Genomic DNA, 19,453 nt, shown 5'->3' with positions numbered 1-19,453 from the left:
TTTTATCTTAAAGTAACATATAATGGAGCTTGGAATTGTATTATGAGCCTCATTAACTGCTGATATGTTTCTGAAATCAACTTTGGCTCAACAGAGGCGAGACATTCTTGAGAATTCTTTGCTACCTCCGACTTTTCTAAAACCTTCAAAAGACATAATACACTCATCATAATTAAAAACTGTTCGCACTTAAACAGTCTCAGTGAAGTAGCTATGACAAATGGAGTGATAATAGTGCCATACTAACCAAAATGGCCTCTGAAGATGCAAAAGCAAATAAACTCATGGATAGACTAACGGACCAATGGATTAGTGTGCTGTAACAGCCCATGGGCCTAATGAATACTTGCAAGTAGGATGGGATTGGAATTTGGTGGTCTAATGGCCTGGAATGGAAGTGAGCCAATCCAAAACAGGGCTGGTTGAAGAGAAATTCCATCATTTCCTTATGGGCTGATTTAAATTTTGAATTATTTCTCACTAAGTTTCTAAACTGTTATGCTTTAATAAGTGGTCATAATTAATTTCTTTTGATATTCATTAATCAAAGGAAATGAAGAAGATTCATGTGTGTTATGTCAAGTGTGTGCAATTTGAACATACAATGCGATACTCTGTGGCTAACAACTGTTATGCGAGTTCCATTTTTAAACATTTGTGTCCTCGAATATGAAGCTTGTTGTTGTTGGATGATTTTTGATTTATGTGAGTTCCATTTTTAAACATTTGTGCCCTCCAATATGTAGCTTATTGTCATTGGATGATTTTTGATTGGTGTGCTTATATTAGTTCATTTGATATCATAGGCGTGCTTAAAACACAAGTCACATTCGTTGTTGGAGTTAAAACATGGATCAGCTTTGCAAAGTGTGGTACTGATCTTGAAATGTCTGAAGATCATGGAGAATGCCACATTTCTAAGTAAGGACAATCAGGTAACTTCATATTCTTTTTCAAATTATCTAGTTATTTTCACTTTGTATGGGCGTGGAAGTCATTGCACCATTGTGACCCTTTTTTTTTTGTTAACAGGACCACTTGCTTGGGATGGAAAGAAAGTTGGGTTCTGAAGGACTGCCCCTGTCTTTTGTTGGGGTCGTTATACGTGTCATTAAATTTTTTTCAGGTTACTTAAAGAAGCAAGTACTTATTGAATATTCTTCTTCATTCTAGCATTATTGTGCTATAGTCAATTTTGAACTGTTGATCAGATATAGTCTCATACTTCATTAGTGTTGATGTTGTCTTTGTGGTTCCATTGTAGAGCTTTCTCTGCTCCAAAATTCTTCCAGCACTTCCAACAAAGGGAAGTCAAACTTTTCTGAAGTTCAGATGAATGATTACCAGAGAGGTACCTGTATCTTCTAATGAGTCTATCTCTCTGTTGCAAAAATTTGGAGCAATAATTTGCTAAGGTCACTTAGGTTGTCTTGTAAAAATTGATCTATCAAAGGGTCAAAAAGAATTGCTCGAAATTAATTTGTATCATATGTTGACAGATCATTTATTTTCTTGCTATTTTTCTGAGTCCCGAATTAGCATGTCATCAAACTTAGTTGTTAATTTTATTATTAAAATCTGTTCTAGAGGTATTTGATGGAATCATTTTGTGCCTTAACCAAGAAATGCCGTACCGGATTGAACTGTCCAGTACGGGGCGTGCCGAACCGTCCCGGCGGAGAACCGAGCTGGTTTCGGCATGCAAAACGGCACATGCCGGTGTCGGAGAAGAAAAAGAGAAAAAGAGAGAGAAATAGAGAGAGAGAGGGAGGGAGGAAGTAAAAGAGGGAGGAAATCCGCCGGAGGGCCGTCAGAGGGCAGCCATGGCCGTTGGGCGGCAGAAAGGGCTCCCGCGGCTCCGCGCGGGGAACAGGGGCGATCCGCCCGTTTCTCGGGGCTTTTTTTTAAAAAAGCCTTTTCAAAGTGAAGTGGTTTTGCCGGCTTCACTTAAGTGAAGCCGGCAAGGGTTTTGCCGACTTCACTTTGAAAAAGCTTTTTTAAAAAAAAGCCCCGAGAAACAGGGTGGATCGCCCCTGTTCCCCTGCGGAGCCGCGGAGTCCTTTCCGCTGCCCGACAGTCACGGCTGCCCTCCGGCGGCCCCTCCGCGGATTCTCCTCCCTATTTTTCTTCCTCCCTCTCTCTCTCTCTCTATTTCTCTCTCTTTCTCTCTTTTTCTTCCCCGGTTCGTCCGTGTTTTCCTTCCGGTTCGCCTCGGTTCGGAATGAAACAGAGGCGTGCCGTATCGTACCGCGGCCGGCCGATCCGGCCACTGGTACCGGTTCGCCAACTTTGGCCTTAACTATATTTTTAGATCTTCTATTATCTGATGACTGGGCTACTATATCCGAAAAGATGAGTGTCCTATATTTTAGAGGGCATGTCTTAATCTATCCCAGATGACGTATTATCATATTGAGAGAAAAAAAAAAACAATTTGCACCTATGATAGCAATAGAGACTTACTAATGGTCATCTTTAGCTTTCTTCTGGATATATGCAAGATAATTTTGAAGTTCGTTGACAACCAGATGAATATTCATCTAATGATTTTGCAGCTAAAGAATGCAAAGAAATGTCTTATATCTACCTAAATATAAATCACTGTTACTGTTGTTATTTTGATACTTGCGTGATTTTCTCAGTGCAACAGGAAAAATTTGTCATCTGTGATGCCTTTGCAGGAAATTGTAGTGTTAAATACTTTTATCTATCATATTCTTAGATGTAATTTGTTTCTGTCCCATATATTTGTAGATATTTATTAGCATAATTTGTTCTTAATTTTATCTTTTTTCTTTTTCCGCAGACAGGGGAGATCGGACTTTGACTAGTGATTGTGCTGGGTGTTCTGGTATGGACAAGAACTTTAATGGAAAGAGCATTTATAAGCATCAAAAATTCTCTTCTTTGGGCTCCAAAGAATCTCTTCCTGGTTCAGAAACAACTATTGCATCTGGTTCTGCTGAGTTACCCTTGAAGAGAACTGATTGTGCTTCATCTGGTTCATGTAATGGGGCATCAAGTACTTCATCTAGAGATAGCTACACAAATGGCAATGGTATAAAGCTGAACATGCATGGTAATGGCTTAAAGGTGAATTCCATTAAAGGTTCGAAGGGATGGATCTCCATAAAAGCTAATGGCTTGAAAAAGAATTCAAGTGACTTGTCCAAAAGGCGTCGAATGTCTGAAGATGTTAAAGGTGACTGTAAGATGGACAGCTTTGATCCATTTGCATTTGACGAAGGGGAATTGGAACCATCAAAGTGGGAGTTGCTAACGAAGAAGAAAGAAACATCTCAGACACATCGATTTGTTGCAAATGGTGAACTTACAGATGGATACAATCTTCCAAACGTTACCACAGATGATGGATTAAGTCGGTTAACTAATGAACAAAATTATCATCCTTGTGAAAATTCTAGTCCATCAGTAACTGAAGAAGATTCTAACCTTCTGGAAGACTGCCTCCTCACTTCAGTGAAGGTAGTTTGATTGTTCTTACTGTTTTGACAAATGCTTATACACATGCAACAGGTATCATAAATAGGCATCACCAGTTTTTCAATGACGCTACAAACATGCTGAGAAGCTGCTGAATGAATTTTAAGGCAGTCACACGTTATTAATCAAAATATGTTATCTTAGCATTATTCTAGAAGTAGAAATGATATTTTTTTTGTTTTTAAATGCATCATGATTGGTTTTCACAGGGCATTTTTCCTGTAGAGATGGGGTATGTGTCCTTGAATTGTTAGCACTGATTCAAAAAGCAGCATAGGCTCCAGTCATGATGCACATCTACAGTCAAAAACTCTTTCTACACGATGCACGTGTATATACAGAAACACATAGATCTTGATGCATGCACATAATATTTAATGTATACACAAACAAATGCACTCATATGTATGTTTTTTTGTATGTCTCAATGTAGATCTCGTCAAAAATTCTCTTGTATACAAACCAATATACATGTACACATACATAAGAACATTTTGATTTTAAGCTGAAATATGGTCAAAAAAACTTTCTCAACTGTTGATGGCCCACAACTTGATCCTTAAAACTAACCAATTGATGGGGCCAGACTTGTTGGTTATTGCAATCTTAACTGTTATGTCTGGTACAGCTGCCATGACATATACTGTACTATGCAACAAATTTTGCAACAATGGGGAGCACGTTAGTTTTACTATTTCATCTGTTTTGTTGCATGTCATTATATTTTTATTTTGTGCTCTTTTTTTAGAATTTGGATACATTATTTTTATGAAAGTGGTACGCTTTTCTTCAGATGTTTTTAATCTATCCAATGAGGGCTTTCATCCGTTTTGAATTATTGTTATGAGTGACACAAATTCGTAACATGCATGCTAACACCACTGAGGTAACACTCATTATTCATTTTCTTTTTATAACCGCTTTTAATGCACACCATCTTAATATGCTTAACATGGCATTATTCTATTGAGTAGCATACCACATCTCCTGTAGTTGTAATTTCCAGGTCTTTATATGTATGCCTTGCGATTTCTGTCAGAGAAATAAAGAAGTATACTATCCTTAAGTTGTCTACTTGGTGAAACAAGCTATAGATGTTATTCTCCATGCCTGTGAACCCCCGACCCTCCAAAACCTTAAACCACGTGCCATAGGAAGTGGAAATGTCAAAATATAACCTGGAAAGGCATGTACATCAAACTATCAAGTTGATTGATCAGAAAGTTTTCATTGCACTATTATTTCATCACCATCTATTATTGAATCCACCAGTTTTTCTTTCCACTGTTTGTATGAGGAGTGGTTGCAAAAACCCATGAACAATTTCACACTAATTCTTTTTCATGTAGTTTCCTTTTTATCATGTCTTTCTCCTTGCTGGTCTGATACTTTCTGAAGGTTGATCTTGCACTGACGTTTTGGCAGGTTCTTATGAACTTAACAAATGACAACCCTGTGGGCTGTCAGCAAATTGCTGCTTGTGGGGGGCTGGACACCATGGCTTATTTGATCATTAGTCATTTTCCATCATTTGACTTGTGCTTCCCTATGAACAGCCAAGTGAAAGAGAATAATTTCCCTTCGAAACTAGGTATTGATGCTGGTCATCCGAACAACAGACATTTAAGTGACCATGAATTGGATTTTCTGGTTGCTATTTTGGGCTTGCTTGTGAACCTTGTGGAGAAGGACAGTCGAAACAGGTTACCTCTCTGGATTCTTTCATCTCTACTTTTTTCTTAATCTGCTTCTGAAGTGAAATATGTCAAGTAAACAAATAAATGTACTTTTGAATATCTATTTTAGCTTTTAGTTGCTTTTAGAAGGTTGCTGTTTGTTTTCTAAAGGCTAGTCCAAACTTTCATGTATTCTGCTCTTTGTTGCCTGAAAATGCCTATTATGTCTGCAATCACAGCAGATCATCCTAGAATTTTTAAGTAGGAAAAGGTTTGCTCTTGTATGCTCTTGACTTATTTCGTTGCTAGTCATTTCATGTTGACAAAATACAGTTTGAGCATTTCCTTGCCGGTTTCTCTATATTTCTGTTGTCTTCATGATTTTTGGTCACATCTCAGTTATCAGAAAAAAAAAAAAAATGGCACTGCTAGTGGTTCAACATGGTGCATTATCTTGTTTTTCATCCTTTACATTCTTCTGGTGATATCATTTAGTAATCAAAGTTGAAACCAAGTGGACTTTAGCAGATGACATCTTAGCTCAGAATTCAGTCAAGCACATATATAACTAAGATTTGATTTTTTCCCACTCCTCGAGGGGTCTGATATTCTCATCCTTAGGACTGGATGCACAAGTCTTCCACTAGTTTTGTAGTGGTTCAAGTTCCAAGTTCATCTATATGTTCTAGTGATTAGACCTTTATAAGGCAAATATCCTGCAACATGCACAGCCTCTTGGATAATACTGACAAAAGAATCTTGATGTGAGATATCATTTCAGACAATGAAGTATTTACTCAGAGTAGTTCAAATGTTGCATGAGCTGTAGCTCTATTCTCTGCTTTTGCTTGAAATGACCACAAGACTTTTCTTTTTCTTTTTTGACTTTTCTTAGTTATCATGTTACAGTGAAAAATGCATAGCAACCAGCAATTAACCTATCACCTGGTGAAACTTCCCAATTAGCATTTCGTTATGGTTTCACTGGTAAATGCCTAATAACTTTGTAAGAAATTATCTCTTGGTGCAGCTTGAGACATGTCGATATTTGCAGTTAGCTTTAGAAAGAGGATCTAGGCCTATGATTTTATTAGGTTCCTTCACTTACTAGCCCATGAAATATTTAAATGGAAATCAGGATCCAAATTAGACTATTGGAGCATCCTTTCACTTTGGTCCTAAGAAACCAAATTTAGGTTATCAGTTTGAAAGTAAAAAAATTTCCATGATAAATTTCTTCCTCCTTATTCCCTAATCATCAATTGAAATAACAAAAATATTATCATAAACAAATTAATATAGTTTTTAAAGGTGACTATGGCCCATATGCAGTATGCAAGCTGCATATGCAGCACTTTTGAGTTGTAGTTTCTTTTAACTATTCAAAAATAAATAAAATACATTAGATACAATAAAAAATGATTGTAATAGCAATATTTTTTTGGATAAATAGTAGCAGTATCAACAACAATAACAAGCAGTGCTTCCTACATAGTACTTAATACATAACAGCAATAGTCATAACAGAATTTACACATTAAAATCATTAATACCCATAACCTACCCTTCCAAAACTCATATTCAACTTGACCATCAACAGGAATCCACGTGGGCTCAAATAAGAGTAGGCTACATGTGTCAATTTGCAATGCTACTCTGGCTGCGTATGTGACTGCACAATACTAAGTAGCATTCTTTTGGTCCATATGCAGTAATTGGTAACCGCATATGGGCATTGCCTTGCGGATTAGCTATGAGATCCAGATGTGTGCCTACATTTGCAGCTGGTTAGACCATATTTTAGAATCTTGCAACTTAAACAATGTGACCATCTTTGTGAAGAAAATGTAGCCACATGCATGGCTTCTCCTAAGGAACACATTTCAGATAATGCTTTTCAAATAATGCTTTGAGACATTCATCATAACAAATATAAGCATGCAATTTCTATGGTGTGATGATATTTTCTTTATTATATGAATCTGTCAGTTTGAGTTAAGATATTTGATTAATAATCCAGAGCTAAAGAAGTCCCAAAATCAAGGTTTTATAACCCATTTTCTTCATGGAATGGGATCCCCATTGTCCCACCCTGTCTCGGTGGTTGGCTCAATTGAGCTTCCCGGTACCTACCTGTCTTTTTCCCTTTCTTTCTTTCTGTTTCTTCTTTCTTTCCTTTCTTTCTTTTCCCTTTCTTTCTTTCCTACTTTTTCTTCTTTCATTCATTCCTGTTTATCCCCTTTCCATTCTTTATTTCCTTTTTCTTGTTCTTTCATTCCTTTCTTTTATCCCCTTTCCTTTATTTTTTTTCTTTTTCTTCTTCTTCTTCTTTTCCTATGTGGATTGGTTTCATAGTCCCGCCCCCGACCTAGTACCATTCTCTCGTGGAATGTGATGGCCAAGACTGCTCCCCTACCTAGTCCTGCCTGGACTTAAAACCTTGAGTGAAATATTAAAGACAAACTTATATCTATGTATTGAATTGGTTTAGCTTGCAAACAGTGAGATATATGAAGAAGCATAGAGTGGTCTTTCATCATGTATATTGAAGTATATGAGATTATTCATCCATTAAAGAAAACTATAAATATATAAAGTCTATGAAGTTCTCAAAAGTCTAAACATCTCAAAGAACAAGTGGAGGAGAATAATTATTATGTTCTTTTCTAAGAATGAGAGTTAATGGGTTTTTTTCTAACTTATAGTCCTTATTTACAAGGCTAAAAATAAATTGAACCAAATTGTTTAGCCTGAATGATGAGGGATGCTAAATGACAATTTCTTTATGAGGGAGAACACTAGAAAGATTAGCAACAACGGCACTAGGATATAAATTATGCCCAAGTCTTGGAGCACAAAAAGATAGGAATATGTTTTCTGAATAGTAGAGGGTTTCTTTGTATAAGTTGAAAGTGAACTCAAATGGAGTTCATAAATATAAAAAATAAATTATGTACTTAGAAGATTTAAGATGTTTTTAGAATATGGTACCAAGCAAGGTTCCTAGTATCGTTTTTAGTACCAGTACCATTCTAGTGTAATGTCGGTATGTGTAGGTTTGTAGTACCAACACTTTGTATACCCCCTATATTGACTCTCGGTTTGCTTGATACTGGGTGGTACAATCTAGTACAGCAAACCATGGTGCTAAGAAAAGATATGGAAGTAGAACTAGATATTTCAAAATATGGTTGTCTTACCTATGATTAGATTTGGTACTCCATAGCTACAATCCCTGATGATGTTTGTTGTGCGTTACGATTAATGACACTTGAATTTTGAGGTAGGTACTGGATACATGCGGGGAATACTTGAACATGGTCAATGGCTGTGTAATTGAAATTTTGTGCACTCCTTTGAGAGGACGGTATCATGTTGCAAGAGGTGTGAAGTCAAAGGATTGGATGACACCATAGACCATATGCTTGTTTTTGCCAAAGCATGCTTAACTGCAAGTCCTAGAGCTCTAAATCACATGGGTTAGAAGACCAAGGTTTTAAATCTTGTGGGATAGAGGTGTCCCGGTATCTCTATGGAACAGGATGTCCTGCTATCTCGTCTCATCTCGGTAGTGGTCCTGGTCATGCATCTTGAAAGACATCCTTCATCTCTCTCTCCTTTCTTTTCTTTGTTTTTCTTTTTTTTTTCTTCTACCTTTCTTTTCTTTTATTTTTTTATCCCTTCTTTTCTTTCTTTTTTTTCCTTTTTCTTATTCTTTCTCTTTCCTTTCTTCCTTATTTCCTTTCTTTTTCTTCTTCCTTCCTCTCTTTCTTTCATTTTCTTCTTTCTTTTCACTTTTTTCTTTCTTCATCTTCCTTCCTTTGTTTCCTCTTTCTTCTCTTCCCGCATGGATGGGTTTTGGAGTCCCGATCCTGGAGTCCGATCTGTCCTGATCTCATTTTCTCATAGGAATGGGACGGGATGGTCGGAATGCCTCTCGTCCTACTGGGATGTAAAACCTCGTAGAAGACCACAATATGTTTGTCTTTTTACCTATCATAAGCTACTAGTTCACAACTTTATCTTCAAACAAAGATTTGCCCTTTGTACTGGTACCCAAAAAGGGTGGTAGCTATTTTCTTTGGCACAAACCATTGTATGGTGCATTGATACAGTATGCATTGGAATGACACTCGATAGGCATGCAAACCAGTGTCAAGAGTTTTTTAAAGCCTTGCTTCTAATAATGCAAGTAGCCAAGCACCTTTTCAACCTCTACCACTTTGTAGATTCTCTATAACCATCCAAACAAGGTTTTAAAGGCCGGTGCCTGAACTCATGCACTTTTTGGCAGAACGGTATTGGTACTGGGTATGGACATAGCATACAGGATTGCATCTCTATATCAACACATTGTGTATTGGTGCAGCCCAGCCAGAACAGTATTGTACCCTTCATACCATCATGTTTTGGCAGTATTTGAAATCTTGCGTGCTAAGTATCCTTATCTAAGGCTACCTTTGATATTATTTGATGCTTTTCTATATCCTTTTTTAACTCAAGTCTTCCCCTTTTTTACTGCATCTTCTAAGACAAATTAAAGTACATCTTTGTATTGGAGTCCCTTCATGCGTTCATCGTACATGCTTATACAATCTTAATCAATTTTCCATCATTTTGTCCTTATTTTTGCATCTTCTATAGCTCCTCTAATAGATCCATCTCTTAATATAATCTTTCTTGTTTTACCATCATCCATCTTCACATTTCATTTCTATTGCATTTAACTTTTTCTCTTGAACCCTTATTATTGCATAACATTATGAGTTATGCAATGTGTAGTCATTATTATTGTTCTATAAAGTTTTTCGTAAGTCTTCATGTATGCATCGACCACACCTAGGGGGGCATCTCTCCACTTCATCCAACCCGCTCTAATTCTAATAATATTCTATTATATGTTTCCTTTATCTATTTCTCCCTTATCTTGTATAAAAGTTTCCAAATGAGGAAATAATTGTTCATGCAATTTTTTGTCCATTAATCTTAGTTAACGTCCTATCTTTATTTTCTGATTTTACTATTTTGTTCTACTAAGTTTTAAGCCCTTGTCCTTTAGTTTTTGTTCCATTTAATCTAGTTTCTTACTCATGAATAGTTGCTATTAGCTTGCCAACATTCTTAACAATATTAGCAATTGGGGAAAACGATATTAGTAATTGGGAAAGGTGTAAGCTGAACTGAAGGTCACGTATTGCAATAGTATAACCTTAGTTGCCAAGAAAGGAGCACGAATAGTGTTGTATACAGGTTCATGTCCAAACAATGTCGTTTGATCCTCATTTCTTCTATCAGCTTGTTTTGGGTGTGTATGTCATTTTAGAAGGCTGGTAAACAATTAATCCATCAGCCAATTGAAGTAGAACTTTGTGCTGTTTTGGTATAGGCTTGTCACTTGTATATGAGGGATGCTAGAGAAAAGATCAAAAAATGTTATTATTTGGTCCGAGGATTACATTATTTTTGATGTCATCTCCTTTTTCCGTAAATTATGGTGTCAATGGTTCAAGATAGGTCCAAGTTCAGGACATAGGCTTCCTAGGGCTGAGACAGCTACACCCAAAACCAAGTTCACCTTGAAATTGGCTTGAATATTCTAGGTATTGTTAGTCAATCATGCTGAACTGGCTGGTTCAGAGCATATTCAATTGGATCAGTGGGTCATCGGCAAGGCCATCAGTTCAGGATATAAAGCCTTCGTCCCTCCCTCATTCGAATCGTCTCTCCTTTGCTTCGTTCGGTTTCGAAATTCTAATCCCCTTCCCCATCAAGTTGATCATGATGCCATACGACGAGGAGGAGGTCCTCGGCTAGGTACCTCTCTCCCTCTTTGTAAGTCCCTATCGCCGAATTCAGAGCTCTCGAAGCTTCTGCACAACAACTCAAATTTCTCTCTTTCTCCGGTCTCTCTCCCCTCACTCTTAGTCCTTGTCATCAGATCTGTAGCGCTTGAAGCTCCATATGATTAGGGGTGACAATTTTAACTAACCCGCTGGGTATCCGACCTGATCCGATCCGAATGGGATAAATTTTATCTGATCCGATTGGAACTCGGGGCGGGTATGGGTTCTAAAAAAAATATTTGAAGCAGGTTCGGTTCGGATACGGATAATGGTATACCTCAAATCTGATCCGATATAATCTTAATATATATATATCCACTATTCAAAATTATAATGATTTTATATTGTTTACATATATCCGACCCGATCCGATCAAACTAACCCCTCTTATATACTCAACTCGACCCAACCCTATTTGTATCTCTACTTAACTCGACCTGACCCGACCTGAGGTAAGTATAGGGGGATATGGATATGGAGTTTTTATTTACGGGACCCATACATGATCCATTGCCGTCCCTACCTATGATGGCTCAAAGCTCTCCCTCTCTCTCCTTCCCCCCTCCCCCACTCTCTCCCCCTCCCCCTTTTGCTATCCCTGCTTTCGTACTCCTCGGAATGGCATGATACAGACTTGTACCATGCCGAATTGGTTGCCTACTAGTACAAGCTCCAGTATTGGTTTGGCAAATCTTGATTCTAAGTTTAAACAAAGGTGATGTCAAAGCTTCTTGTTATTGGTAGTTGGGCCCATAGTCGGGCACAAGGTTAGTTGTACCATCTCAAATCAAGCAGTATGGGATGCACCATACTCTACTGGGGAGGATCAGTATGATTTAACGCCCTGGTTTGAGAAACTAGTAGGGGGAGGGGAGGAAAGAGAGGACATTCGCTCCCCCTTCCTTCGCCTCTCTTGGTTTCTACCGGTCCCTTCCCTCCCTCCCTCCCTCTCTCTCCTCCTTTCTTTCCTTCTCCCTCTCCCTCTCCCTCTCCCTCCACCAATCTCTCTACATCACCCTCTCCCACTCTTTCACTCCCTTGCTTCCTCTTTGCCCATCCCATCTCTCTCTCTCTTCCTCTCTCTCTTCTTCTCCCTCTCCCTCTCCCTTGCTTGTTCTCCTTCTTTAGTACATGCTCGAATGGCATGATACCATACTATATTGTACCGCTGGCCTACCGTCATGGGGACCGGTTATGATATTGTAGACCTTTATCGGGTGTAGTTGAAATTTTCTAAGGTCTGTATCTCATACCTTATTAATAGGAACTGGCATAATCTGATTCCTCACATACACAACATGTGTATTTATGTATGCTTGTTCCTATCACAGTTGAGACCTTTCGTTTGCTAATTTCTTCACCTACATGAATTTCTTCTAGGAACATAACAACTGATACACAAACTTGTAACTAGGGTAGGCCATACCTCTATTTGAGCCTGACCTAAAATTATTTTTGGGGCTTTAGGCCCAAAATCTTTTGAAAAATCTTGGCCCGAGCCTGATTGGGCTATCTCCCAACACCAATCTTGAACCACATGGTTGCGAAGAGCTCAAGGAACTGTCGAAGGGGGAGGTGGGCTTCAAACTTGTAACCCTCCACCTCCTTCCGATCTCTTGCTGTCCAACTTCTTGGCAACCTCTTCCGCTTCGATCCCTCTACCAACACTCGGAACTTTGGCCTCGGCACCCTCCTAGTCATCTCCGATGAGCTCCTTAACATCCTTGGCCTCCTTTGCGGTTGCGACCTTGCCGTCCTCACGGCCATGACCTGCTTCTACATCTTTGCTAGCCACAAGTCTCTCTGGAGGAATCTCATCCTCGAGGAGCTCAAAGGCGATTCTTGTTCAATCTCTTTTGGAAATCCAGCTATGTTTCGGGTATCTTGCCTTTGCTTGGCCCCCTCCCATGCCGCAGCCATCACCATTTGAAACTTTTATTCGGATTATTTGTTCCACAGTTGGCTGTGCCAACCTGGAATGGCTTGAGAGGGACACCATCAAGAGGAGGCGTGGAATCTTGGTGGAGTTTGTGGTCTGGGGCCTCTGGGCCTTAAATTAGGCTTAATTGCGGGTCATGAATGGGCTTGGGCTGGGCACAAGCCAGGCTGATGGTATCCCTGAGCCTGACCCGACTCGAAAATCAAATAAGCTTTACATCTTAGTCCAAATGTGGTCTAAATTTATTCAGGGCTAGTCTGAAGCTCGACCTGAAGTTGGCTTGGTTAGAATCTAGTTCTAACCTTGTAAGCATACCAAAAAATCAAAGATGAACATGAAACACAGTCAACATTTAAAGTCCCGACAGGATGGGGGTCATCCTGTCCCATTCCTTTGAGATTTCGGCATCAGAGATGGGTGCAAGAACTCGAAACACATTTGTGGCCTCCATTCCGACCATCCTGTCTTCATCCCACTCGGATCAAGCGCCTGTGTAGCCATCTTGGTCGTGCCTTAATTTTTTCTTTTCTTCTGTCGAATGTCAATGATGCTATGAATGGCCCATTCATTGTCGAGGGAGGGGGATGAAGGAAAGGAGTACTGACCTTATCTTTTTTTGCTGGTGTGTCTGTGTCGGCATCGTCGCTGGAGGGAGCATGGCCTTCGTTCTTCGATTCCGATTTTCCAAGAGCAGAGCATGTTGGGAGGGAGGACAGCTCGAGAACGAGAAGAGTGGAGAGAGGAGGGAGGTCGTTAGATTTTCTGACAAAGAGTGAACCGGGAGGGAGGACTGGAGGGGTAAGAAAGAGGGTTCGGGGCCTTTAGGCTCTGGTATGGAGTTTTCTTTGTGGGTTACGCAACGCAGTTGCGCGATGTCATTTGTTCGATTGCCCCACTGGCCACAGCTCTCAAAGCAGTTCGTGATTTCTCCGCACCCAAGTGTCGCACCTACACCCTAGGCCCTATGCAACTCGGATCGCTCTATTTGAATATCGTGCTCACATAGCTCTCGAAGCACTCCTGCGGTCCTACCATCCTACCATTGTAACCTGTAACCAAAAACAAAATTCATAGAAAAAGATTATCATACCATCGTACCTATGTTTTGAGACTTTAAACCTTTGACTCCATTCATGCCTGTACAGCTCTCAAAATACTCCCACAAAACAATATCATCATACCATCCGATGATCAGACTCTAAATCCGACAACAGTAGCAGTATTTATGTGAAAAAGAAGGATAGTGTTCGGGACTAATCCGCATGGCTGATGTATTATAAATATATTATTTTTTAAGTTCAAATATATTTACACAATAAATAGATCAGTAAAACTTCAAGATAAATTCAAGAAAATAATACACATACATATATAAGAGCGTCCAGGTGTATAATGGGATGCTTGATTGGGACAGTCACCATGACGGGACAGACATATATAAGGCATCCCATGGGATTTAAAACCTTGAACACAGTCCACCATATATGTGGCCTTCCATGACAAACAAAGACAATACTAATCCTATTAGAGGAATCAATGAGAGATACATGTAATAAATGTTATTTTTGCTGACTTGTGGGAGAATAGTAGATCTGACAACCCTATATATCATTTTTTTGATGAAAGTACAGGCTCAGCCTAAAGATAGATATATCTTTGATCATCCATGTGTTTTGATCATATCTAGTTATATCAAGTTAAAGAACTGTCCAACCCTACAAGCCATGAGATGATTACAGCACAAAGCAAAAAGGTTAAAGGTGACCCTGAATGCTCATCGTAGGCTACATCAGAAATAAGCCATGTATAGGATATAGATGAACCGTTTATCTAAGGAAGAGGAAGTAAAGAAGAGAGATCATCCAATACCACCAAAAGAAGGAAATGTTGATCTTATGCTTGTCCTATACCATGGAGTGCTTGCTCGGATGGTATCCCTCCTTGCCACTTGAGCAATTGGGTGGAAGTTGGAGTCATCCCTCAAAGGATGGGGTTGATATAGTAAGAAGGCGGGGATTAGCCCTCCTGATCTCAAGAAGGATTAAAAAAAGACGAAGAAGAAGAAGAGAGACAGAAAACAATCAAACTGCTTGAGCAAATTCAACACCTTTATTTTCCTATTATAATAGGGAACCCACTAGTAAGTCTTCCTAATGTAATAGAGTGTCACCAACAAGGCTGAATAACGGAACTGTTTTTCTGGTCATCATTGGGCATTTATTAAATGCTGCATCTTTTATTAGGGTCCAAATCATAATGGTAGGGCATTTGTACATGACATAAAGCATATTAGCCCAGTAAGGTCCAAATGAAGAAAATACATGATTATTACATAATTAAACTAAGAAATATACAACGTCAGTAGAATATGATCTTTTTTCGCCTTAGATTTTATGCACAACGAAAGTATCTGCTTGCTACTCTTATTTTTTTATCTGTACTGTGATAATATATGAATAAGACATTCACATATCACATATAGTTGGACATTATTATTTTAAGCTGCTGATAGACGCCTTTTAGTATGTTTTATGGGGTGTTTAGATATATGCGTCTTTGTGTAATTTGTGTAATACCAATACCAGTTGGTCACCTTGCATTCATATAACTCTGTCTGAATTTCACCAAGATTTGTCCGTCCTATTTTTTTTTATGTTCTCTTTATCATTTAACTCTTGTTCTTCTATTGTGTGACAATACGCTGTTCGAAGAAATTAGCCCAGTGTTATTATGCAACTCACATTCTGAAGGTGTTGCTGCAGATTGCGCCTTGCATCTGCCCGTGTTTCAGTGGATCAACCAGGAAAATCAGAAAGCAGAGAAATTCACAGGGACGTAATACCATTATTGTGTTCCATTTTTCTGGCCAATCAAGGAGTGGGGGATGCTGCTGGAGAGGGAAAATCTTTACTTTGTGTAAGTACATGCTGAATCTGTCACAAGTATTCAATACACTATTTTTAAGCATGACAGTTTCATCCTGAATAACTTTTATTAAAATCATGTTTCAATGTGCAGTGTCTGCTGTCTGTATTATGGACAAATATTTAGTTGCATCTTTTGTACCATTCCCATCTCCAAGGTTCAATCTGTATCTTGGAAGAAATTAGATCCTATTATTTAGTGGCACCTTAGATTAGAAATGTACACTTTTGATTTAATATTGGAAAAAAGAAGGCTATACATATTATCCATTGCCCTTTTTTATCATTTTTTTTAGTTGCCACAGTGGATGACATATTACTTTGCTAGTCTGCAGCTTCATTTTTACACTATATGTGCGCTATGCACGATTTCCTTTTAAGTTGCTTAAAAGTGGTATAAATGTCTGCCATATATATAATGTACAAGGTTTCTGGTTGTCCAAACTTTGAAGAGGAGGATTTATTGAATATAGTTATATATATTTGGAACTTGTATTATGCATGTTTTTGGGTTTGCATTAGTTAAAAAGAATGTTATTATTTTTCTTACAGGCTATTATGGTAGATTAAAAAAAAAAGTTTATCAGTAGCATATTTAGTATAAATGTTTTACATGAATTATTCTGGGGAAAGAAAAGTGCCAACTCACAAAAGACTTGTCTTGTAGACCCATATGATGAATGAAACATATCCTTTCGCCTGTGTCATACCATTTGTGCTACAACTTTGTCTTTAGTATATAGGTTTAATATTCTAAGTACATTTTATCGCTATAGATATTTAGAGGTCTGAAAAATCAAAAGAAGTTAACTGATTTTTCAGAATAGTGGCTGTAAGTTTACATCATATTCTATATAATTAAATACTTTGCTTAGAAGATTCAGAAGATTCCACAAGTTTAGTATTGCTACGGGTATGATATTAGTCCTGAAAAGGTACTTCAGCCAGAAGAAGAGAATAGGGACAGTTTTTCACATATGATAAAGTGGCAGTTTCAATCAGTAATAATAAATTGATGAAAAGGAAAATCTTTAGGAAAAAAGATCCAGTAGAGTTTTCTTACAAAACCTAAATGGTGTACATAGACACGTTCTACATTGATTAGTTTTTTTTTTTTTTTTTTTTTTTTTTTAAATTTGGGAAAAGGGTTGGCCGCAGGGCGGTGGGGGTGGGGCCCGTGGGGGGGGGGGTGAAGGGGGGTCGTGGGTGTGTGCCTGGTGGTTTGCTGGGCACCAAAAATGGAGATAATAGGTGGTATACTAGTTTCAGCCATAAACCTGAGAAGCAACCCAAAAAGTACATTAAAAAAAAAAAGGAAAAAAACACCATGTCAAGAAACATTTAAACAACCATTTCCAAGGCAGAATCAACCCCAACAAGAGAACTATTTCTAGTTAAAAGGTTCAAAAAAATTCAAATTTCAAACCAAACAAGATGAACGCTCTACCTAAAACCATTCCAAGAAACATTTAAACCAACCATTTACAAGGCAGCATCAACCCCAACAAGAGAACTATTTCCAGTTAGAAGGTTCAAAAAATTCAAATTTCAAACCAAACAAGATGAACCCTCTACCTAAAACAAACATCAGTGAGTCCCAACCTCAACATAAAATAGCACCTGCTGAGTTTGGGACACCTCGACTGTTCTTGGTTTCACCCAAGTCAGCTCAGCTCATCCCTTCCACAAAGCCGATTGTTGCAGAAGGTCGAAGTTGATGAAGCAATATGCTGAGTTGCTGGAAGGCTTTTCGTCAACATCTTTGCACTCATTTGTTATTAAGTACATAGAAGTTGATAAAGCAATACCACTGTTTTTTTTTTTTTAATTATTATTAGGTAGACAAGGTTGTCAGTCAATAGCTCGGCAATTTTTGCACTTGATAAATAATTTAATATGGTTTCAGGATTCTATTGCTTGGTTGGTGACTTATATTGTGTACTGTCAAGTCATAGCTCTTGGCCTAGTCATTCAATATTTTTGCTAGCAGAAACAATTTTGTAGTCCACCTGACCCAATGTTTAACTAAAATGGAACAGGATGATGAAGATTCTTTGTTGCAAGGAGAGCGAGAGGCTGAAATGATGATCATTGAGGCTTATGCTGCTCTGCTGCTTGCATTTCTGTCAACAGAGAGGTCTGTATAGCTTTTCAATGTATACATGTTTTTTGGGTAATTTCATCATATTAATGTTTCTGTTAATTTGTCACTAACAGCACCAAGGTGCGTGAAGCCATTGCCAGCTGCCTCCCCAATCACAACTTGCAAGTTTTAGTACCTGTTTTGGAAAGATTTGTGGTATGTTTACAGATGAAATAGTGTAGGATTTGCAGATCAGTCTCATGCATTCTATGTATGTAGAAGGGAAAAAGAATTTGCATGCTCATATGTTTAGTTATTTTTCATTTGAAACCTGCATGATCTCATGTCGTACCTGGATCGCTCCACATTTCACAACTTTTTTCGAGTCCAGATGCCAAGGTGTTTGTGGTGCAGTATAATGGGATTATCCCATTTTCTTGTTCATACATATTTATTTTATATTATATTTTCTCTTTCATTTTCCTCCAAACCCTTTGTAACTAGTATTGCTTTTGCTGGGACTTTCTTCCCGATTGGTATCCTATTCATAGAAAATTTTCCTAAAATATGTTGGATTTTATCTATTGTTTTCTATAACCACTACTAATATTATTATTATTTAAAGTGAATTTGAAATAAGGTTTAATTTCATTAGCTCCGGTAAGAATGCCTGTTGACTCTGCATTTTTTAACCAATTCTTTTGGTCCCACTTTGATTTGCCAGGCATTCCATCTGACGCTAAACATGATAGCACCGGAAACACATTCAGCTGTTGCCAAAGTAATTGAATCCTGTAAAGCACCTTAGAGAATGCACAGATCCTGTACAGAGCTGTTGATCTCTCTCTCGGCCTGGAATCTCTTTTGGGTAATGATGCTTTGAGATGGGGTTAGGTTGGCTGCACAGCCTCCGGGACTAACAAAGATCTGTATTCTAATTTGTTTGACCAGTTTTTTTTTTTTTTTTTCCTACATTATTTCCGTCCCCTGTTTGTGTTGCAGGCGCATTCTATCTCCACGGCCAGACCAGTGAATGTACCATATAGTCTTGGAAAGTGCAGTGTTCGTGTGTCAGGTCCTGTCGAAAGTGAATCAAATGAATATGTTGGCAGATGTAGCTTTGTGTTAAATGTTATTCAACGCTTCGTTGGTTTCCCTCTATGGGTCGCCAGCAAAAGTAATTCGAAAATTGATTTACAACGGAGTATGATTTTAAATCAAAACTATGCATTCTATCTTGAATTTTTCTTATCTTATACAATGATTAACTTGTGACTATATGATTATATGGTGGGAAAGGGAAGGCTGTCTTGTCCCCTTCCACTCTTCTTTATTTCTTTTGCTGTACCATCGTTCTATAAAGGTACAGGCAGACAAGCCCACGTAATCCAGCGTACGTGGTTTTGAAAAATAATGACTTACCAAAGGGCACTTAACAAACTACAAACGGCGGTGATTCAGTGGGTAACATGGGAAGATCAAAG

The 19,453-nt window shown here is 38.3% G+C and overlaps 1 protein-coding gene across 2 annotated transcripts in view; it reads left to right on the top strand.

The window, feature by feature from the left end:
* LOC105042809 (wings apart-like protein 2) overlaps positions 1-19,211 on the top strand; it is a 29,677-nt gene extending 10,466 nt beyond the window's left edge. Inside the window, exons 5-14 of one of the 2 annotated variants that reach the window (XR_012140974.1) lie at positions 807-935; positions 1,033-1,126; positions 1,265-1,351; positions 2,807-3,486; positions 4,930-5,207; positions 15,725-15,878; positions 17,926-18,023; positions 18,104-18,185; positions 18,694-18,837; positions 18,972-19,211. Coding sequence is in view for 1 of the 2 variants with exons in the window: in XM_010920137.4 (XP_010918439.2) it covers positions 807-935; positions 1,033-1,126; positions 1,265-1,351; positions 2,807-3,486; positions 4,930-5,207; positions 15,725-15,878; positions 17,926-18,023; positions 18,104-18,185; positions 18,694-18,777 (1,686 nt within the window). In the remaining variant the exon portion in view is untranslated. Of the gene's footprint in view, positions 1-806; positions 936-1,032; positions 1,127-1,264; positions 1,352-2,806; positions 3,487-4,929; positions 5,208-15,724; positions 15,879-17,925; positions 18,024-18,103; positions 18,186-18,693 lie in introns of both variants that reach the window. The other variant, XM_010920137.4, reaches the window with a different exon arrangement.
* Positions 19,212-19,453: the final 242 nt, after the last annotated feature.

This window comes from Elaeis guineensis, chromosome 4, assembly GCF_000442705.2.
Source record: "Elaeis guineensis isolate ETL-2024a chromosome 4, EG11, whole genome shotgun sequence".
In the NCBI taxonomy this organism is placed as follows: domain Eukaryota; kingdom Viridiplantae; phylum Streptophyta; class Magnoliopsida; order Arecales; family Arecaceae; genus Elaeis; species Elaeis guineensis.
The sequence above is the reverse complement of the archived record's forward strand: the minus strand, read 5'-3'. Positions and strand labels throughout refer to the sequence as shown.